Raw genomic sequence first — 23,434 nt, forward strand, 5'->3', positions numbered from 1 at the left:
ACGGTCATCAATGAGCCTTGGCCGCCCATGACCCTGTGGCCGGTTCTCCACTGGTCCTTCCTTGGAGCACTTTTGATAGATACTGACCACTGCAGACCGGGAACAGCCCACAAGAGCTGCAGTTTTGGAGATGCTCTGACCCAGTCGTCTAGCCGTCACAATCTGGCCAAACTCGCTCAAATCCTTACGCTTGCCCATTTCTCCTGCTTCACACACATCAACTCTGAAGACTAAATGTTCACTTGCTGCCTAATATATCCCACCCACTAACAGGAGCCATGATGAAGAGATCATCAGTGTTACTCACCGGTCATAATGTTATGCCTGATCGGGGCTCTAGATATGCCAAGCTCTGAAATATTCTCTTTGGTATAAGCGGGGAGTGAATATTGCCCTGAAGTCAGGAAGGTTGAGATCCGCTGCTCTGTACTCAGTGTGCTGTTCCACCATCTGTGGCTTGTGATTGGTTGGTTCTCAGTGCATGTCTGTCATTGGTCAGCTGCTCTTGCATGTGTTTCTCTGCTCATCTCTTATTGGTTGATGGATGCTCTTTATCCTGTAAAATAAAGAAATGGACTTTCCTGCATGTGGCCTAATAAATCTCAGCCATTTTTCCATCTTGCACTCCTCATTTGAGTGTGAGAGTGAGTGTGTGTGAGTGAGAGTGAGTGTGTGAGTCAGAGTGAGAGTGAGTGTGTGTGAGTGTGAAGTGTGTGAGAGTGAGTGTGAAGTGAGAGTGAGTGTGAAGTGTGTGAGTGAAGTGTGAGTGAGAGTGTGAAGTGTGAGTGTGTGAGTCAGAGTGAGAGTGAGTGTGTGTGAGTGTGTGTGAGTGTGAAGTGTGAGAGAGTGTGAGTGAGAGTGAGTGTGAAGTGTGAGAGAGTGAGAGTGTGTGAGTCAGAGTGAGTGAGAGAGTGTGAGTGAGTGTGAAGTGTGAGTGTGAGTGTGTGTGTGATTGAGTGTGTGAGAGAAAGTGAGAGTGTGTGTGTAAATAAGTGTGAGTGAGAGTGTGTGAAGTGAGAGTGAGTGAGAGTGAGTGAGTGAGTGTGAAGTGTGTGTGTGTGTGAGTGAGTGTGGAGTGTGAGAGTGAGTGTGAAGTGTGAGTGAGTGTGAAGTGTGAAAGTGAGTGTGAAGTGTGAGTGAGTGTGAAGTGTGAAAGTGAGTGTGAAGTGTGTGTGAGAGAGTGTGAGTGTGTGTGAGTGAGAGTGGAGTGTGAGAGTGAGTGTGAAGTGTGTGAGTGAGTGAGAGTGGAGTGTGAGAGTGAGTGTGAAGTGTGAGAGTGAGTGTGAAGTGTGAGTGTGAAGTGTGTGTGAGAGAGTGTGAGTGAGTGTGGAGTGTGAGTGTGAAGTGTGAGTGTGAGTGAGTGTGAGTAAGTGTGTGTGAGTGAGAGTGTGAAGTGTGAGTGTGTTAAGTGTGAGTGTGAGTGAGTGTGAAGTGTGTGTGAGAGTGAGTGAGGGAGTGTGAAGTGTGAGTGAGTGTGAAGTGTGAGTGAGTGTGAAGTGAGAGAGTGAGAGTGAGAGTGTGAGTGAGTGTGAAGTGTGAGTGTGAAGTGAGAGTGTGAGTGAGTGTGAAGTGTGAGAGTGTGTGAATGAGTGTGAAGTGTGAGAGTGTGAGTGAGTGTGAAGTGTGAGTGTGTGAGAGAGAGTGTGAAGTGTGAGAGTGTGTGAGTGAGTGTGAAGTGTGAGTGATTGTGAAGTGAGAGTGTGAGAGTGTGAGTGAGTGTGAAGTGTGAGAGTGTGTGAATGAGTGTGAAGTGTGAGAGTGTGAGTGAGTGTGAAGTGTGAGTGTGTGAGAGAGAGTGTGAAGTGTGAGAGTGTGTGAGTGAGTGTGAAGTGTGAGAGTGTGAGTGAGTGTGAAGTGTGAGAGTGAGTGTGAGTGAGTGTGAAGTGTGAGTGTATGTGAGTGTGTGAGTGAGTGTGAAGTGTGAGAGTGTGAGTGAGTGTGAAGTGTGAGAGTGTGTGAGTGAGTGTGAAGTGTGAGAGTGTGAGTGAGTGTGAAGTGTGAGTGTGTGAGAGTGAGTGTGAGTAAGTATGAGTGAGTGTGAAGTGTGAGTGAGTGTGAAGTGTGAGTGCATGTGAGTGTGAAGTGTGAGAATGAGTGTGAAGTGTGTGAGTGAGAGTGTGAGAGAAAGAGTGTGAGAGTGTGTGAGAGTGAGTGTGTGAGAGTGTGTGTGTGTGTGAGAGTGAGTGTGTGAGTGAGTGAGTGTGAAGTGTGAGTGTATGTGAGTGTGAAGTGTGAGAATGAGTGTGAGAGAAAGAGTGTGAGAGTGTGTGAGTGTGTGAGAGTGAGTGTGTGAGAGTGTGTGTGTGTGAGAGTGAGTGTGTGAGTGAGTGAGTGTGAAGTGTGAGTGTATGTGAGTGTGAAGTGTGAGAATGAGTGTGAGAGAAAGAGTGTGAGAGTGTGTGAGTGTGTGAGAGTGTGTGTGTGTGAGAGTGAGTGTGTGAGTGAGTGAGTGTGTGAGTGAGAGCTCGGTTTATGTTGTTGAATATTTCCGACTGTATTTGTTATGCTTTGATTGATGAGTGTGCATGTGTGTGATTAGTGTGTAGTGACGAATAGGAACATTAGATCAGTATCAGTAGTGTAATTTGTAGTGGTGTGTGTGTGTGTGTGTGTGTGCGTGTGCGTGTGTGTGTGTGTTTGTTTGTTTATGTGATGCAGGACTCAAAGTGGGCGGAGGAAAAGCAGAATCTCATCAGGGTGAACCAGGAGCTCAGAGAAAAGGTAGAGCCGTTGTTTCCTCTGATACACACAGACCCAAACACAAGCACTTGACATTGTGTGTGTGTGTGTGTGTGTGTGTGTGTGTGTGTGTGTGTGTGTGTGTGTGTGTGTGTGTGTGTGTGTGTGTGTGTGTGTGTCTGTGTGTGTGTGGTAGATAGCATCGCTGGAGCAGTGTGAGGTGCGGTTGCGCTCAGAAGTGCGGGACACGCTGGATCAGAACGAGCTGCTGGAGTTCCGCATCCTGGAGCTGGAAGTAAGAGAGTGTGTGTTGCTCCCGCAGCAGCGCTCCCCCCCGGCTCACGTCCACACACACGACTCCACTGCGGCCTCACACATATTCTAAATGTATTTCTGTTTTTAAACCTGTATATTTATAATCATCATTGTTTTGTTAAATATACGTTGGAATGGAATAAAAGTGATTTGAATGAACCTCACCAATCTTTTCTTTTTGACTGCACCTCCCGCATGTTGTGTTGTTTTATGTGTGTGTGACGTTTATCCCGTCTTTAAGCCTTTGTTTACATCCACAAATTCACTATTTCTTCATTCAGCACATCATCATCCCACAATATGTATGCTTCAGTAATGTCATTTATCTTTTATGAAATGTGAATATTTAATGCATGTGACACTAAGTACAGAGAGCTCTTTCACATCACTACACACACTTTAGTGAATATTGCACAGATGACGTGGTGTTGTTGAGCAGTAGTTTTATAAGTGTTTTATAACTCAAACATGTGATTATATAAGTGTGCTTAAAGGGATAGTTCACCCAAGCAAGAGCATTCTCCAATCATGCCCTCAAACACGCATGACCTTTTTTATTGATATACAAAAATGCAGAATACCTTCGTTTGTCTTTCAGAATCACTCTACAATTCCTAAGGGTTTTTAAAAACTCTGATTGTCTGATTAGGTGTTGTGACGTGGTGTATCAGCAGTTACATATATATGATGCATTTAGCAGAGGATTGACTTACAGTAGAGAAACAGGAGCAGTGTCATCGAGCCTGCAGTATTCACAGGGTCTGCACACCTTCTGTCCCATAATGATGTTTGATTGCATTATATGATATAATAACCTGTAGTTCACCCAAACATATCACCATAACCCTCAAACCGAGTTATCCCGAGTTATGCAATGCATTTGAGTGGCATTTATAAAGGTTATGATACTGGATTATGTTCTTTAAAATATGCTTGAATGATTTGAAGTGCTCATCAATTAAGCACTTTTTTCCACCAGGGTTAATGCTCAAAAAATTATGAAAGAGACACCATTAAAAGTAGGTCATAAAAGTGCATGATAGCTTTGTGTCATGAATGGACCAAAGTTTAAGTTATTTCACTATCCACTGTATGCCTTTAGAAGACATAGAATATATCACATATATGTGCTTCTTGTAATTTTCAAATTATGTTTTGTATGTTGAGAACTTGTTTGTTCAGCTGAAGAAAGTAAGTTTCATTTTTGGTTTGAACTGTTTCAGAATTAGATTTTTGAGTGAACTATCCCTACAGATATGATTAGGCCCTGATAGAGGTTTTCTCTGTATATTTCACCAGAAGTTATGTTTTTAACCAATAGGAGAGGGAACGGCGTTCTCCTGCCTTTAACCTGCAAATCTCTGCCTCTGAAAACAACAGTAGCCTACAGCTACACTGCCAACAGGAGGGTGTCAAGGTACCTGTTCTCACACACTGGCATATAACCATTCAATGCCGACATTACTAATGTCAAGGTACTTCATTTACAATACACTAGAAACCTATAAATAATGGCCCTCATTATTAAGCTTATATAGAACCGAGCACAGAAATCATCTTACAACTGGGTTACAAATGTGATTCGCCAAACATTCATATGCTGCCAATCCCCTCGGACGAATGATCGGATATTGATCTATGTGGTGGCTGAAAACAATCAGCATTTTAATATCACACCCATGAGTGAATTCAGCAGTTTGTGTTCTCCCCCCACCCCTGGTTCAGTTCCGGGCGTTGGGTTTGTTGCCAATGCTGGGTTTGCCCCACCAGATGTGTGCGCTCCTTGTTCACCAATTGGGAAGCCATCCCGGGTGTGTCAGGTTGGGTCTTGGAAAACAATCAAAAGAGTCTTAGGCAGCGAAGCTCATGTCCTTCAATCTGAAGTGGAGAGCTTGCTAGGGAAAGGTGCCTCATCCCAAAGATGATGCCTCAGACCAATCCATATTAACCATGCCCTAATGAGATGGCCATTGTTAGGATGCTAACATTGCAACATATTCTCCTCAAAAATGCCCTGGTGATTGGTTTTTATGAGTGTATCTGAAGATCCATACTTTCATATTCAGATAGCCCCTCATCACAGACACTCTCATGTTCTTGAGAGTTGCGTTTGAAGGGGTGGCTTACCAGTATACAGTCCTTCCGTTCAGACTGTTTATGGCTCTGTGCATCTTTATGAAATGCATGGATGCGGCCCTCTCCCCCTGAGACGGAAGGGACTGCTCATCCTGAAATACATCAATGACTGTTTTTGGCCCCATTGAAGCATGAACTGTGTGCACACAAGTCCCTGAACCTCAGCCATTTTGAATTGTTTGGGGTTCAGAATCAACCTGGCCAAGAGTTTGCTGTCTCTCAGCACACTGTTATCAACGTGGCCCAGTTGCGGCCTGGTTTTCGCCAGAGGGCTTTCAGAATTCAGCAGCTCACGGCACCGTTCAAGGTCAGTGTCTATCTTCTCCTCAAGACATTTCAGAAACTGCTGGGCCTTATGGCAAAAGACTCTTTGGTAGTTCATTTTGGATCTGCTACAGATATGCGACCACTACAGTGCTGGCTAAAAGCCTGTGTGAAAGCCCACCCCGTGCAAGGCAGGTGGGACACTTCAATCTCAGGTTAACCCATGGCTGTGTCAAACCCCTGACCCCTAGAAATTGGGGGTAGCCAGAAAGAAGGTAGTGGCAACGGATGACTTCAACTAGGGTTGGGGTGCCCTGTGTGACTCCACCCCCAGATGGTTCAGATGCTTTAAAGTATGTTCGGGTGAGCTGAAGTGGACCCCTTTGCCTCAGACAATAACCTCCACTGCCCAATATTCTTTTAAAAAGACCAGGACATGATAGCTCATGAGTGGCCCAATCGGAGCCTGTATGCTTTGCCCCCTGCAGTTCTGGTCCCTCGGGTCATCAGCCGAATCAGGGAAGACAGATGTTCAGTCCTTCTGGTGACCCCACTCTGGCAGAACCAGTCGTGGTTCCCAGGGATGGTGCAGCAGCTCCTTGGCCTATTCTGCTGAGAAGCTGAGGGGACAATCTTTCCCAAGCGACGGGGACAATCTTTCCCAAGTGAAGGGGACAATCTGGCACCCACAACCCGTGACCCCTACAACCCCTACTTCGCAGCTCTCTCAAAGTGTGATGGACACTATTTTAGAGGCGGGAGTGCCTTCTACTAAGAGTCTTAATGCTCTCAAGTGATATGGCTTTTCCGACGGGTAAGCAGTCCAACAGGATACACTCCGAATCAGAGTGTATGGATAGTAGATGCAATAGTGCTGACCTACCCTTCCCTGGGCTTACAATGCCCTATTGGTGTAAGGGCCCACTCCACTAGGGGAATGGCCTCCTCCTGTGCCTGGTCAACAGGAGGGTCCAATGGTGATGTCTTCACAGTGGTCCGTGCCAGCTACCTTTGCTAGGTTCTGTAATTTAAACTTCCTTCAGGCACAGATCCTGTCTGTCTGAGCCAGTCTATGGCTCCCATGAGCCCATCCTCCAAAGGCTTCGGCCTCAAAGGCCTGAGCCGAGGGATGAATTATTTTGCCTCCAAGTTGTTCTTGCAGGAGGGCTCTTCTTTTCTGCGCATTGACTGGACAGCAAGTGAGGCAATGCGAGTGAACTGTCCCTGAGATAACAGGAACAAGTATTGCGTATGCCGGCCGTGTTACTGCGCTAAATCTTCGATGCTTTCCGCTCCTCATTTGAGCGATTCAGATGTTCCTATATAGGCCGTTTGAGTGCTCTGAGATGTCATTTGTCTGTACAGTTGCACAGACGTGGTTTCAGCATTTGGGAGAAAAGGAGTTTTCCCTTTGCATCAGCAATTGACATGGAGAAACGTAACCCGGCTATGAAGAGCAAGTAATCTCATGAAAGAGAAATTGATCTTAGACCCAAAACACCTGTTAACCTCGTAATTGCAAACATATTATTATTAAAGTATTAATGTATGAAAATAGGATAAGCTATATGACATACTGTCAACAGAATATTTTACCATTGGCAACCCATTTTTAAATGATGAATATGGCCTTCATTCCAGTCCAAATGCTCTCATAATAATTGCTATAAGTTCATGATAGCTCATAGACTTGGGTTGAGACCTGACGTGAGCCGTTCGCATCCATATTGATAAATGCCTCATTCTGTGTGGAAACGACCGCATGCCCAGCTTTCCAACGTACATCCGTTTTGTAAATGAGGTTCATTGCATGGAAGAAGAAATGTGACAGTTCAAAACAAGTTTAACTCCATTGCTGCTTCATAATCAATAGGAAGCCACAGTTCTATCCTTTATACAATCTAATTATTCATATACCACATATAATAAACTCGACCGTATACTGTACCTCATATTCACATGTGTTTGGTCTAGGACGTCATCATCCCTGACCTCATGAAAAAGCTTGATATCCTTGGGGATAATGGGGTAAGAGTCGTCCTTATATCTGCACGTGTTCCTGCTGTTTCTCCTGATGGGGCGCTGACATGAACTTATCTCTTCTGCTGCAGAACCTGCGGAACGAGGAGCAGGTGACCGTGATTCAAGCGGGCACTGTGCTGTCGTTATGTGAAAAGGTATCATGTCCTTCATTCCTTCAATCCTTCACAGATGATATGGCTGTTATTTTATCTGTGTTGTCTTGTCTTCTGCCCAGTGGCTGAAGCAGATCGACAGCACCGAAGCTGCGCTGACGCAGAAAATGATGGACCTGGAGAACGAGAAGGTTGGAGATGAATGTGCTGTATGTTCTCACAGCCGGTCAAGAGATAGATGAGGCTTGATGACATGTGTGTGTCGATGTGATCAACAGGAGCTGTTCAGTAAACAGAAAGGTTTCCTGGAAGAGGAACTAGACTACAGGAAGCAAGCGCTTGATCATGCACAGCTGGTAGGACCATGAGATATTGGGCAGCAAGTTTTCTCAACAAAGTGTCATTAAAAGAAAGCGTCCACAGAGTGTGTGAGATGTAAAACTCTGACCATGTGTGTTTGTGTTTGTGGCGTAGAGGGTGCAGGAGCTGGAGGCCACGTTATTCTCCGCTCTACAGCAGGATCCGGACAGCTGTGTGGGCGAGAGTTTGAGTGACAGGCAGAGAGCACAACTAGCCGAGTCCATGGAGGCGGTGCGGAGACAGATCCTGCGGCAGAGTCGCCACGCAGACACGCTAGTGCTGCAGCAACGCATGGAGCTCCTCCATTCTGCACAGCAGGTGTGTGTGTGTGTGTGTGTGTGTGTGTGTGTGTGTGTGTGTGTGTGTTTCTCACAGTGTTATATACAGTAGGCCATGCGGGTCTGGAATGACAGAATTAGTAAATGATGATTTTGGTTCTTTTCTTTAACCTGCAGAGGATCCGAGAGCTTGAAGATAAGATTGACATGCAGAGAAGACAGATCAAAGAGATCGAAGAGAAGGTGTGTATGGCCGTGCTAGAGTCTCTTAACTCTTCAGTGTTTGGGTTGGACTGATAAATCTTGATATATAAATGCTCACTGGACTGATTCTTCTTCTCTTCTCTCCTGTTTGAAATTTGTGTTTATTATAATTTATAGTTTTTGTTCCTTTTCTTGTTTTTCTCTCTAGCTTTTATTATCTGGCCTTAACCCCCCCCCCCCTCTCTCTCTCTCTCTCTCTCTCTCTCTCTCTCTCTCTCTCTCTCTCTCTCACACACACACACACACACACACACACACACACACACACACAAACACACACAGGTGCAGTATCTAAATGAAAGATACAAACTCCATCTTTGGTGACACAAACATTCCTCAGTTTATTGTACAAAATCATGTTTTTAATATTTTATGAAATGTTTCCAGAGAGAAGCATATGTATTTCAGACGTTCCATTTGAAGCTGCTTAATATTGTTTTGTCTGATTGAAAATAGTGTGAACAAATATAAATATAAATATAAATGAAATGCACCCTAAATATTTGTTATAATGAGTATTTAAAGACACCTCAACACTTCAGACTGCTTTTACTTTCAATAAATAAAGTTGTATTTTTTTCACATGTGCTCTTGAGGACCGTCTTTCCTTATTGAAGGCGAGTGTGTGTGTGCTTAGATCGGCCAATAGGAGGCAGTGGAGAGTAATAAAGAGTGTGTGTGTGTATGTGTGTGTACATAGAGATCTCTGAGCCAGAGAAAAGCTCTCGGCCAAAGCCTGAATAAACTTCTGTCAAAAATAGAGTTGTAGAGAAACAGAGATTTGATGTAATCAGTGTGAGAGATGCGATTAAACACTGCAGATTAACACTCATCTGGAGAGAGGGATGAATGAAGTGGTGTGTGAGGACACCTGACGCATTCACACACGCTGAGCTGATACAGTTATTCTCAGATACCTTTGCTCAAACTGTCCCTCACACACACCCTTCTTCTCTCTGGGTGCCGTCTGGCGGCGGTATTTTTAATTCAGAACAGAAGTTTGGTGGGGATGATGAGAGGAAAGGGTGCAGAACCCCACGCTGGTGACGCAGAAGCTTAATCACCCCAACCCTCAGAGAACACACTCCATCTGACTATACACACACTCACTGGTGTACACTCCGCCTGATACACACTTCACATCATCCTCCATCTGACTATACACACTACACACACACTCGCTGGTGTACACTCCACCTGATACACACTTCACATCATCCTCAATCTGACTATACACACTACACACACTCACTGGTGTGCACTCCGCCTGATACACACTCACTGGTGTACACTCCACCTGATACACACTTCACATCATCCTCCATCTGACTATACACACTACACACACTCACTAGTGTACACTCCGCCTGATACACACTCACTGGTGTGCACTCTGCCTGATACACACTCACTAGTGTACACTCCGCCTGATACACACTCACTGGTGTGCACTCTGCCTGATACACACTCACTGGTGTACACTCCACCTGATACACACTTTACATCATCCTCCATCTGACTATACACACTACACACACTCGCTGGTGTACACTCCACCTGATACACACTTCACATCATCCTCCACCTGACTATACACACTACACACACTCACTAGTGTTCACTCCGCCTGATTTATTCACTTACAGAACATCAGGAAAGTATTCACAGTGCTTCACTTTTTCCACATTTTGTTGTCACAGCCTTATTCCAAAATGGATTCAAATCATTATTTTCCACAAATTTCTACAAACAATACCCCATAATGACAAAGTGAAAAATCTTTACACATTTGTCAAAAAAATTAAAACAAATGAATCCCATGTCCATGAGTATTCACAGCCTTTGCCATGACTCTCAACACTGAGCTCCGGTGCTCCTGTTTCCTCTGATCATCCTTGAGATGTTTCTACAGCTCCACTGGAGTCCACCTGGGGTCAATTCAGTGGATTGGACATGATTTGGAAAGGCACACACCTGTCTATATAAGGTCCCACAGTTAACACTGCATGTCAGAGCACAAACCCAGCCATGAAGGGATTGTCTGTAGATTCAGAGACAGGATTCTACCAAGGCACAGATCTGGTGAAGGCTACCTAAACATGTCTGCAGCTGAAGGTCCCAATGAGCTCAGTGGCCTCCGTCATTCATACATAGGAGAACATTGGGAGCACCAGGACTCTTCCTAGATCTGCTGTCTGTCCAAACTGAGCAACCTGGGGAGAAGGGCTTCAGTCAGGGAGGAGACCAAGAACCGATGGCCACTCTGACAGAGCTCCAGTGTTTCTCTGTGGAGAGAGGAGAAGCTTCCAGAAGAACAGCCATCTCTGCAGTGCTCCACCAATCAGGCCTGTGTGGGAGAGATGGAAGCCACTCCTCAGGAAAAGGCACACGAAAGCCCGCCTGGAGTTTCCCAAAGGGCTCCTGAAGGACTCTACACCATGAGGAACTCAATTCTGTGATGAAACAAAAATTGAACTTGAAAATTGGCCTGAATGACAAGTGTCATGTCTGGAGGAAACCAGGCACCGCTCATCACCTGGCCAGTACCATCCCTGCAGTGAAGCATTGTGGGGGCAGCATCATGCTGTGGGGCTGTTTTCAGCAGCAGGAACTGGGAGATTAGTCAGGATCGAAGGAAAGATGAATCCTTGATGAAAACCTGCTCCAGAGTGCTCTGGAGGTTCATCTTCCAACAGGACAGCAACCCTAAACACACAGCCAAGATTACACAGGAGTGGGTACAGGACAACTCTGGGAATGTCCTTGAGTGGCCCAGCCGGAGGCCAGACCTGAACCCGGTTGAACATCTCTGGAGAGATCTGAAAACGGCTGTGCTGATGCTCCCCATCCAACCTGATGAAGTTTGAGAGCCCATGGAAAGAAGAGCAGGAGAAACTGCTCAATAATAGTTAGCCGAGATTCATCAAACTCAAGAAGACCTGAGGCTGTCATCGGAGCCAAAAGTGCTTCATTGAGCAAAGGCTGTGAATACTTGCATGTGTTTCTTTTTATTTTTTTATTTTTAATAAATGTTCAAAGATGTCAAACTTCTTTCAGGTTGTCATTATAGGATGTTGTTTGTACAATTTTGAAGAAAATAATTTTGGAATAAGGTTGTAACAGCAAAATGTGGAAAAAGTGAAGCGCTGTGAATACTTTACAGATGCACTTAATGTGATGCATACTGACTAGTGTACACTTCATCTGATGCATACCCTAGTGTGGAAGTGGAGTTTGTTAGTTCAATATGGCTTTGTTTGTCCCAGGCAACATCATGTTATTTGCGGCTCAAACCCTGGTCTTTTTTTAGCCTCTCCCCACATTCTGCTCCCTAAATGAATAGTGCTAATGATCTTGCAGATGGACTGTTTAAACCCATGCTGTCTAAGACACACACACTTGTACTCTCTAAAGCATGACACACGACCGATGATGCACGTCACAGCTACGCCAACACACGGCCATGCAAACAGAACCATCTGGAGCGAGTGAATGAGGAGATGATGAGATTTAGGAAACGAGAGATGAATGAATGGCCGGCTCATGAATGCCTGAATGCTCTAGTGATTGACACACACGACAGCAGAACAATGTCGAACAGAAAGCCTAGAACAAACCGCACACTGCGGGAGAATGGAGCAAGTGCGTCTTTGGGGAAGTAGCTTCTGGTTGGTTTATTTTGAAAGTTTGTATACACACACACACATACACACACACACACACACACACACACACACACACAACACACACGGCCATAGGAAAGATCGCTTCACATCCTCTACTGTTACTCCTAGCCGTGAGATGAGAATACATTGAGAATTCTCCTGTATTTCCTTGTGACGGTCAGACAGTTCAGTATAATATTTAATCTAACACTAAAATTATGATCTAAGTTAACTAAATATACAAATACAATTAATTAATTAGGTCTTATTTAACTCTATAAACTATGATAAATTAAAATAAGCTGATAACATCACTGTTTACTCCAGAACGACTGTACAGCCAAATCTAATTCTGCTGCAGTATTGTCCTGTTTAACACTGAAGCTGCTCTGACACAATCGCCGTTGGAGAAGAGCGATATAAATAAAGATGATTGATTGATTGATTGATTGATTGATTGATTGATTGATTGATTGATTGATTGATTATCAATTGTTTACAAAGCCGTTGCCTAAATTAAACATTAAGTCCTTGAGCTGTGAAAGAGCAAACGTTTCCCTTACACTTTATTTGGCGTGTCATTGTTACGGTGTCATTATAAGTACATGTAACATATTTAACAATGACACTGTGAAATAAAGTATCATAAATATTTCTTCCAGGGGTTTGAGTGTATGCTTGATTTGGTGAGGGGGCTTCCTATGACATATCAGGTGAAAACTTCTAGATAATAGAAACAATTAATGTATGAATTTATATATTAATGTTAGCTTGTGTTTATTATTTAGCTAAAAGTTTTATTTTTATGTCATTGTTACATATGTTACATGTATTTATTAGAGTAATATCAATGCAACTAACCCTAAACTGAACCAAACCCGAATCCTACCATAACCCTATTGTGTGTACATGCAGTTACCTAATATTACTCAGTTCTTAAATGTGTAAATTACATCATTTACACCTGTAAATGAAGTGCAACCAGTGTTCAGCTAATTTTAATTTTAACACTGGGGTCAGATTTAAACACACACACACACACACACACACACACACAAACACACACGTATGCACCAAGAGATCACTCAATAATAATGCAAAGATTTATTGATGTTGATTTTTATTTACACGTTTCTTCAGACAGAAAGCATGAGTGTGTTGTTCTGTAAACAGCCGAACTCTTGCCCAAGGAGACACAGATCTTACACAGATCTCTCACCTCAAGTGGTTCCTCAGGTTGAATTAAACATTGACTTCCTGGTCTAACTTCACCTGATATCCAAAGAATCTGGCACACCTCAGATTAGCTAACACAACCCAAAGTACTTGACACAGTTTTAACGAATGAAAAACATCAGTGACGATCTCTGTCAGTCCATTCTTCCATTAGCTCATCTGTTCATCCAGTCATTTACGGTGACCCTAAAACACTTCACCCACTCCTAAAGTCTGTGCAGTATATAATAAAATATGAAAACAAGTAGCATCTGCCTTAAGATCATTATATTAACTATATATGCACAACCAGAAGGTGTCCAAATAGCTCTATTGATTTATGATTTGATAATTGTGAAATGTTTTCTTGAAGGGTAGTTGGAATAGTTTTTGGAGCCACTGCATGTGATTCATGTTTACCCAAGAATCACTGAAAAGAGATCATGGGGATCCTGTTGGAAAAGTCATTCGAGATCGGTATGTTCATATTTACACAATGACTATGCTCATTGATAATTTACATCAGCTCATGTGCTGGTATGAGAGCTTTCCTCTCCGTGTTGAGACCGACCTTTACCTCTAGGTTTCCTTTCCCACATCACTGCCTATATTTGTCTCGACTCGGCCCGTGTCCTCTTGTTTAGACCTGAGGTTTGCTGCAGGCATGCTGTCTCTGGTGTGTAATGTGTTGTTGTGTGTCAGTCTTGCCCTTTTCTACATGGCTGCTTCTATCGGCATATGCCGATCGCAGGAGAAAGGTGGATTAACATGACAAGAGAAGAAGAGGAGGAGATGGAAAACTCAGCCGAAGAGCAGATGGATGGAGAGAGTCAGGACTGTGAGCGAGAGGAAGGACAGAAGCGAAGCTGAAGAGGACGAAGGGAGAACGGGAGTGTCGTAACCCGGGGGGCATTCGAGCTCGAAGCAGCGGATGGATGCGTCTTCATTGCCGTAGTTCGCCCAGTATTCTTCAGGCTCGAGTTTGGGTAACGCAGCCTCCTCCGCCGTCAGCTCGTACTTGGATGAAGAAGATGAGGGATGCTTGACGGAGGAGAAGGGAAAGGGTTTGGTCTCGCTGCTCTTGTGAAAGTGGCTCTTGGATGACGAGGCCGGTTTGTTCTTGGAGAACCACCAGCGTGTTTTGGTGCTGAAGGTGGTGGTTGTGGTGCCAGCCATGGATCCCGGATCGGGCAAAGGGCAGAGGGCGAAGTCCAGCTCGCGCAGGAATCTCAGGTCCTGGCCTTTACGAGGAGCGGGTGAAGAGCAGATCAGGTCTGAGCTGGAGATCCGAGCTTTGCGGAACCACTCCCAGAGCGACCTGGCTTCACAGCCGCAGGCCCAGGGGTTGGCGTTGAGCCTGAGGAACTGCACCGAGGTCGTGTCCTTCAGCACCTGCCCCGGAAGCTCCTGCAGAGTGTTGTTGAAGAGATAGAGGATGGTCAGCCGGCCCAGGTCCCGGAAGGCCCGGCGATGCACTTGCCGGATGCGGTTGTCGTGCAGCAGAAGCCGGTCGAGGTTCACCAAGCCGCGGAAGGCATTCTCAGACAGCACGCGGATACGATTGCCGTGCAGGAACAGGTGTGTGAGGTTGACCAGGTCGGAGAAGAGGCCGTCGGGGAGGTGGCTCAGCTGGTTCTCCTGCAGGTAGAGGAACTGCAGGCTGTAGAGCTTGTGGAAGAGGTCGGCGGGCAGCTCGGTCAGATGGCAGCGGTGCATGTGGAGGCTCTGCAGGCGCTCCAGCCCCCGGAACGCGCCCCCGTCCAGCCGGCGCAGCGAAGGGTTATCGCTCAGATCCAGCTCCTCCAGCACGCGCAGATTGCTGAACGCTCCTGCTTCAATCCAGGTGATGTTGTTGGAGTACAGCCACAGGACCTGCGGATTCAGGAGATAAAGACGGAGGTCAATCTCTTCATATCGGCACACAAAAACACAATGATATTTACTAGGGCAAACCATTTAGCCTTTTATTCATTCTCAGGATATAAATTTGTGAAATCAAGATCTTAATTTTTCACAAATGAAATCTCACCATTGGCTGCCATTCAAATTCAATAGTTGATATTAAGAAACTAACTAGTGACAATGTTTATTTTTGATGTCAATAATTCAAGACTAGTGACCATGCTCTTAATTATAGATTTCAAGAATTGAGTTTCAACTAGTGATGATTGAACTCTTGATATCACAAACTCATATCTCGTGATTGGTTAAAGAATGGCTTGCCATAGTTTCCTCATGCATATGCCCTGACCTGTGTCTCGAAGCCGAAGGAGTCTGCTCTGAGCTCGGCGATCCGGTTGTTCTGCAGGAAGACGCGCTGGGAGTCGTAGGGAACGCCGGCAGGAACGGCGGTGTAGTTCTGGGACTGGCAGCTCACCGTCATGGGCGTATGGTAGCACACACACAGCCTAGGGCACGCCTGACCCGGAGCACAGCGGCACACCAGCAGCCAAACCACCAGCCAAAGAGACAAGCCACCTGTGGAGATAGAGAAGCTGGACTTAACCTGATGCTCAGGGCAGAAGAAGAAGCACTTCCTCATGCTGGATCAACAGATGCTCTTTGAGGTATCATTGCTCAGTTAAGTAACCCAAATGTGATATGCCTGATGAAAGCAGTTCTGTCCAGCCTGAGGACAGTGCATAAAACAAAAAACTTGGATTGACTTCAGGATTGTGAAACCAAACCCGATTCAATTACGGCAGCTCGTGAATATTTAAGAGGAGAGCTCTCAGTGTCCGGTGACTCTACACAATAACACGCCGCTTAAAGACACGCACGGCGTGAATTAATCATGCCGCCTCCATTCATGTGACCAGCGCAAGATTTTCCTTTGCTTGACCTATGACCTGGTCACTCCGCATCACTTCTAGAACAAGGCGTACCAATCCACGTCACTAATGTGGAAAATGTAACAGTGTACACTTTGTGCGTGCCTGTGTGCCTGCGTTTAACAGCTGCTTTATCATTTTCCTGTTGGAAACAAATGAGTGATTATTCTTGAGGTTTTCTAAACACTCTAGGGTTTAATTATCGCTGCTAAGTCGTGTCTTATTGACTCATTAGCATGCATATTAAAAGGATATAGGCTGTTTATGAAACTTATAAAGCACATATTCTGCATGATCATATTCTACAATACTGAAACTTAGCAACAACTTTACTAACTATTCATAAGCAGTAAATTATGAGAATTGAGGCAAATAGTTAATAGTGAATGTGTTCCCCATACTAAAACTAATATGTATTTGCAAAATATAAAACATACAAAACATTTCTATAAAGTTAGATATGCAATTAAATGTCTTTAAATGTGCATCTATCAAATATAAACAAATATTATAAGTGTCACAATGCAACAAAAAATGCAACCTGTTAACAATATATATAAGGGTTGAATTCAGGTTGACTGGGAAACTTTTCCAAAGTCATCTGAATGGTGAAAAGTGTCCCAGTCCCGCTGAATTCCCCCTAATCCCAGTCCCCCGAACACACAGCGGGCACTTACTCTTGAAGGTGAGCGTGTTGGAGGCGCGAGCGCTTCGCTTAGCCGCACGAGTGTCCATCCCCAAATCCAGACCGAGAGCGAGTTAGCCTGAGCGGGTTCGAGAGCGCTGCTATCTGCTCTGGCGGTCAGCTGTGGAGCTCGAGTCGACTGCGACTGAGGAGCGACGCTCTCCCGCGGCCTTTATAGCCCAGCACCGGCTGCCCACGGACGCGGCGCGGCGGAATCTCTCGTGCGTAACGCGCGCGCGGGCGGGTGCGCGGAGGCGGGGGGAGGAAACCGGAGCCCGTGTGTAGTGAGGACTGAGGAGGATGACTAAAGAAGTTTTACATACATGACTGTTCTTTTCTCTAGAGGCTTATTAGTAAACAAGCCGCATTTATGAAACCAGTGTGTAGGACAGATAAGGGCACCGGAGGAAAGAGTGCATTATGCAGTCCAAATACACATATAATACTAATGAATACAAATAAGATTATGATATGAATATACCAAAGACATATACAAATCAGATGTGTTATCGCTATATGAACCCTATTCCAATAGATTAGCTGATTTTTCATGTGAACACACGGCTTTTCCTAATACAGTGGAAGAGGAATAATGGTAACTGTAAAACATGTGTTCATTAGAGACGACACTGCCGGTCTAATATCCACACACTAGATGTCCATGATGAAGTGTAAAGAGTAAAAGCACATCAGTCTGTAGTGTTAGTGAACACACGGGCCATGATCTGAAGGCGGTGTGTGTAAGATCAGTCTCATGCTCAGGATATCATTCTGGACCCAATCTAAGACTTTAATGCTCATCAACAACGACACAAAACACTCACAGCATCACACATAATAATGCTTCATTCACAACACAAGATCAAATATAGACAAAATATATTGAAAAATAATATTTCATATTTCATTCATGACTAAAGATAAAGAAAACATCACGAGAGAATTATAACATAATGTAGAATCGCAAATGATAATGTTCCATTCATAACAAAAGATCAGATCTAAAGTAGATAAATATATTGATAAAGTATAACTCTGTCATCGCAAACGATACACTCAAGACAAAAGATCAGATCTTAGGTGTATCTATAAAAACTATATTTATATAACTTTTGTTAATGGATCTTCTCAGTGATTGGTCATGATTTCTTTGTAAGTGTGTTTTGAATATGGTGTTTATGCCTGATGAAGGTCATGGGACTGACACTATTATTACTTTTGTAAGTAGATAGTGATTATGAGTGTCACCATCGGAAACAATAATGACTGATTCTGACAGCTCAGACTAGACTGTCCACAACATTATTATAATTACAGTAATTCACACAGGACATGACTGAAGAAACAGTTCCCAATAAAGAAAAACAAATATATAAGAAATTATAATTACCAACAGGATAAATGCCATGTGGGAAATTAAATCTGTAAATTAACTAGAAAGAAAAGTTAATGTAGCCGTCAGTGAAGTCAGTAATGTAGAGTAAAGTGCATATCACGTCCAGTCTCCTTCATTATATACAGCAGGATATACAGAAGAGAGCAGCTCCACAGAGATAACAGGATCATACTGCATCCGGCTGAAGACAGCTCAGTGTTGACTTCAGCTGTACAAATCCTCCATTGCTGAATTAGTTTCATCTATAAAGTAGTTCTGATTTTTTTTTTTTTTATGTCATAGTCCAGCTCAGTTCAGTTCTCATGCAATGGTGCCAATGTTGTCCAATCAATTATATGTTTTTATAATAAGTGTCAACTAAGCACGCCAGAGGCGACAGTAGCAAGAACCCAAAGTCCATCAGGGACAGAACGGGGAAATCAGACTCAGTCGCTCAGTTCTCCTCTGGCTAACGAACAAACTCGGTGTCAGTATGATTCAGGTAACATCACGTCAGAGTTCAGATCAGAATCAGGAGCATTTAGATGTTCCTTCTGCTGGAAGATCGGATTCATCGCACTGATATAGAGCTGAAGCTGGTCATAGGGTGACCTGACCTGACTACGTTAACCACAGGATAAACAGAGAGACCAATATTAGTTAATGCAGCCTGACAATCAGTCAATTGATCTGAATAATGAGAGTTAATAATGTTCTGTGTGTATGCCATAGTAAAGAGATGTGTTTTTAGTCTAGATTTAAACTGACAGAGTGTGTCTGCTTCCCGAACAATGCTAGGAAGACTATTCCACAATTTAGGAGCTAAATAGGAAAATGATCGACCGCCTGCAGTTGATTTAGATATTCTAGGTATTATCAACTGGCCAGAGTTTTGAGACCACAATAGACGTGATGGAGTATAATGCGTTAAGAGCTCGCTTAAGTACTGGAGCTAAACCATTCAGTGCTTTGAGTAATAAGCAAGATTTTAAAATGTCTGCGATGTTTAATAGGGAGCCAGTGCAGTGTTGACAGAACTGGACTAATATGATCATACTTCCTGGTTCTAGAAGAACTCGAGCTGCTGCGGTTTGGACCAGCTGGAGTTTGTTTATTAAGCGAGCAGGGCAACCACCCAGTAGAGCATTACAATAATCTAGCCTTGAGCTCATGAACGCATGTACTAACTGTTCAGCATTTTGCATTGAAAGCATGTGCCGTAATTTAGATATATTTTTAAGATGATAGAATGCGGTTTTACAGATGCTAGAAACATGGCTTTCAAATGAAAGATTGGTATCAAAGAGCACACCCAGGTTCCTCACTGACGACGAGGGCTTGACAGAGCAGTCATCAAGTGTTAGACAGTATTCTGTTAAACCTTGCTGGAGTTTTCTGGGTAAATAACTGTAAAACGCCAGTATTCAGCTTTCACATCATTGGAAGGTATTTTACTGTAATGTGAGCTGAGGTTTTGCTGCACTAATAATAATCTACAGTACATTACTTTCAGCGCCCATGAAGGGAAATAACCCGAACATTTACTGGGAAACTACTGCTCTACATTCCCATGATGCTTTACGTCACCGTTTATTTCCAACTGTTTACATCTTCAGTCAGAAAACACGGATTAATGCATTAACACACACACACACACACACACACACACACACACACACACACACACACACACACACACACACACACACACACACACACACACACACACACACACACACACACATGAGCTGATGTCTGAGCCTAAGCGAGCAGGTGTCCCCCGTTAGGAGTTTGCTACTGCTACCTGCTGTGTTCAGAACTCAATAGTAGATTTGTGTGTGTTCTGACTGAAAATGAATCGCACAGCTACAAGTAAGTAAACAATTCAAATATTTGTGTTTTTAAAATACATAATGTAAAGTTAGATGGTTTGCAATAGCTTCCTGATTAGCACGTTTGTTAGCCTCTCCTCACAGCTCCTCTCTAAGTAATATCCCTTTGGTAGACATTATTTTCCTGGAGTAACTGCATTGATCACCAATTGAACTCTAGCTGATGAACAACTTGTTTTATCATTGCTTTCGTTTTTCTCAGTTAGTCAGGATTTGCCACAATGTACAGATGCAAACTTTGCAATTTGCCTTTTCACCAACTAACTTTTTTATACAAATCAACTCCAACATGGGGCACATTCCTTTCCAAAGAAAACTTCAGCACGAATGTCAGTGGAAATGATCTACATCTACCAGTCAAGGCTCATCATGGTAAGTATGAAATATAGGGTAAATTAATGTGTTTTGGTAGTTTTTATGGTGAGAACAAATTTCACGAGATAGCTTTCTAAATTCATCAGAGTGGATGGAAGTGACACACACTGCAGTGATGAGCAGCTGGATTCCTCAGTGGCACTGCGTGTGTTTCTCAGTGGCGCTGCGTGTGTGTTCAGTGTCTTCTGTGTGTGTTTAACACTGAACACCAGGAGTCAGCCAGAGCCACATTAGAACTCATTTAAAGGTAAATGTGCAATCATGTAACATGTTTGCCGCAGTGGTGCATTTTATTTTTATTTATATTGTTTTGTAGTATGTTTCTTCTGAATGGTTTGTTTTGTTTCTCCATTTCTGAAAGAGCTGTCGTCTGAGTCACTCAACAGGTTTTTAGTGAGGATTAATCCTGAGGGGACAAAGTGTGCTCCCAAAGCTGGAACTATTATTTTCATTAGGTTTTGTAATTCTGTTATGTTGGGCAATAGATAAACATCCGTTAATCTTGTGAATTGGTAAGTTTCGTCAGGGCGTGAGGAAATATAGAGCTGAGTATCGTCAGCATAACAATGAAAACTAACGCCATGTTTCCTAATGATATCTCCCAGTGGTAGCAGATACAGGGTGAAGAGCAGCGGTCCTAACACTGAGCCTTGCGGTACCCCATACTGAACTTGTGATCAGTGTGACATCTCTTCATTTACTGCTACAAACTGATCACGGTCAGATAAGTACGATTTAAACCATGCCAATGCAGTTCCACTAACGCCAACATAATTTTCGATTCTATTCAGAAGAATATTGTGGTCGATAGTATCGAATGCAGCGCTAAGATCGAGTAACACTAATAGAGAGATACAACCACGATCAGATGATAAGAGTAAATCATTTGTAACTCTAATTAGAGCAGTCTCAGTGCTATGATACGGTCTAAATCCTGACTGGAAATCCTCACATATACCATTTCTGTCTGAAAGGAGCATAATTGTGAAGACACAGCCTTTTCTGGTGTTTCTGATAGAAACGGTAGATTCGAGATTGGCCTGTAATTGACAAATTCTTTAGGATCAAGTTGCGTTTTTTTAATAAGTGGTTTAATTATAGCCAACTTAAAAGTTTTCGGTACATATCCTAATGTCAAAGATGAATTAATGATATTAAGCAGAGGATCTATGACCTCTGGAAGTATCTCTTTTAATAGCCTAGTCGGTATAGGGTCAAGCAGACATGTTGTTGATTTTGATGATTTTACAAGTTTAGCCAATTCTTCTCCTCCTATAGCTGTGTGTGTGTGTGTGTGTGTGTGTGTGTGTGTGTGTGTGTGTGTGTGTGTGTGTGTGTGTGTGTGTGTGTTCTCCTATAGTAGTGAATGAGTGTAATTTTTCCTCAGTGACCCTGCAGTGCTCTGTCTGAAGTGATACTGTAATAGACGGCTGCATGGTTATAATTTTATTCCTAATATTATCAATCTTACTAGTAAAGAAGTTCATAAAGTCATTACTGCTGTGCTGTTTACAAACATCAGAAGCTGAAGCTTTATTTTTTGATAATTTAGCCACTGTATCGAATAAATACTTAGGGTTGTGTTTGTTTTCTTCTAAAAGAGTTGAGAAATAAGCAGATCTAGCAGTTTTTATGGCCTTTCTGTATGCCATCATGCTCTCTTTCCACAAATTGCGAAAAACCTCTAGTTTTGTTTTCTTCCAGCTGCGCTCCATTTTTCTGGCTGCTGTTTTAAGGGCCCGAGTGTGCTCGTTGTACCACGGCGTTGGATTATTTGCTTTAATCTTCTTTAAGCGCCGGGGAGCAACTATGTCTAAAGTGCTAGTAAAGAGAGAGTCAATAGTTTCGGTTGCAGCATCAAGTTCCTCTTGGCTATCTGTAATGCTGAGGAGATGGAACTGATGAGGAAGATTATGTACAAAGCAATCTTTAGTCGCAGCGGTTATCGTCCTGCCATATTTGAAGCGAGGGGATGGCTTTGCAGCCTTAGGTAAATTAAGTATACATGATATTAGGTAATGATCTGAGATGTCATCGCTCTGCTGCAGAATTTTAACAGTATCAACATTTATTCCATGTGACATTATTAGATCTAAAGTATGATTAAGGCGATGAGTGGGTCCCGATACGTGTTGTCTAACTCCAATAGAGTTTAGAATGTCTCTAAATGCCAATCCCAATGTGTCTTTTTCATTGTCTACGTGGATATTAAAATCCCCAACAATTAGTACTTTATCTACAGCTAATACTAACTCCGATACAAAACCAGCAAATTCTCTGATAAAGTCTGTATTGTGCCCTGGTGGCCTGTATACAGTAGCCAACACAAATGTCAGAAGGCATTTATCATTTACACTACACAGCATTACATAAAGCACCAAAACTTCTTTCACCGTCATGTTCAGTTTTAGTTTTCATGGACACTCAGTTTGTCTTTCTTTGTTCTATTTCCCAACCCAATCTGTCATGATGGACCCTAACCTCATTCCTCACAGCGGTTCCTCATTTAGTCCATCACCTTGTGTAGTTCAGTTCCTCTTTCTCCTTCAGTTGCTGGTATTGTTTGAGTGCAGACACGCTCTTACGTCACCTTTGGGTAATATCTAGGCCTTTAACACTGTTACAATATTTTAGGGAAAATATTTTTGTAATTTTTGAAACCTCTATACCACTCCTTGATTTATTGTAAACATCAAGCAATAAAAAATACTATAATCCGATGCCATTATGTTCTAGTAAATATAAAGGCATGTTTAATAGGATCTAGCGATAAGATCCTTGTCACGTTGTGTTGTTCCAGTTTAATTTCCAGGGTTTCTTTAGTTTGTCGATATTATTTGCTGTTGCTTTTGTTATGGTTAGTACGTATGTTTTCATTGGTTGTCATGGTGATTTCATGCTTCATTGATTTTCTCACACCTGTTTCGTGTTGAGTTCATCAGTATCTTGTGTATTGTCCTATATT

General features: G+C 43.2%; 2 protein-coding genes across 2 annotated transcripts in view; one reads left to right on the forward strand and one right to left on the reverse strand.

Annotated features, from left to right (window-relative positions):
• jakmip1 (janus kinase and microtubule interacting protein 1) overlaps positions 1–9,013 on the forward strand; it is a 38,112-nt gene extending 29,099 nt beyond the window's left edge. The window contains exons 12-21 of the mRNA XM_067456735.1: positions 2,659–2,721; positions 2,876–2,974; positions 4,316–4,411; positions 7,369–7,422; positions 7,506–7,571; positions 7,652–7,720; positions 7,808–7,885; positions 8,004–8,207; positions 8,345–8,410; positions 8,549–9,013. Of these exons, the coding sequence (XP_067312836.1) occupies positions 2,659–2,721; positions 2,876–2,974; positions 4,316–4,411; positions 7,369–7,422; positions 7,506–7,571; positions 7,652–7,720; positions 7,808–7,885; positions 8,004–8,207; positions 8,345–8,410; positions 8,549–8,599 (846 nt within the window). The 3' untranslated portion in view covers positions 8,600–9,013. The remainder of the gene's footprint in view (positions 1–2,658; positions 2,722–2,875; positions 2,975–4,315; positions 4,412–7,368; positions 7,423–7,505; positions 7,572–7,651; positions 7,721–7,807; positions 7,886–8,003; positions 8,208–8,344; positions 8,411–8,548) is intronic.
• Positions 9,014–13,205: 4,192 nt separating this feature from the next.
• Positions 13,206–16,985, reverse strand: rtn4rl2b (reticulon 4 receptor-like 2b). The gene is made up of 3 exons (XM_067456388.1): positions 16,820–16,985; positions 15,563–15,789; positions 13,206–15,183 (listed from the first exon to the last, which is right to left on the reverse strand). Exons 1-3 carry the CDS (start codon positions 16,875–16,877, stop codon positions 14,113–14,115), a joined length of 1,356 nt encoding a protein of 451 aa, XP_067312489.1. The 5' UTR covers positions 16,878–16,985; the 3' UTR covers positions 13,206–14,112.
• Positions 16,986–23,434: the final 6,449 nt, after the last annotated feature.

Source organism: Pseudorasbora parva, chromosome 11 (genome assembly GCF_024679245.1).
Source record: "Pseudorasbora parva isolate DD20220531a chromosome 11, ASM2467924v1, whole genome shotgun sequence".
NCBI lineage: Eukaryota > Metazoa > Chordata > Actinopteri > Cypriniformes > Gobionidae > Pseudorasbora > Pseudorasbora parva.

Coding starts and splice junctions, on each gene's coding strand:
- rtn4rl2b (XM_067456388.1), bottom strand. CDS start 16,877: ATGGACACTCGTGCGGCTAAGCGAAGCGCTCGCGCCTCCAACACGCTC. Junction 15,790..16,819: donor CAACACGCTCACCTTCAAGA/GTAAGTGCCCGC, acceptor CTATCTCCACAG/GTGGCTTGTCTCTTTGGCTG. Junction 15,184..15,562: donor CCTTCGGCTTCGAGACACAG/GTCAGGGCATAT, acceptor CTGAATCCGCAG/GTCCTGTGGCTGTACTCCAA.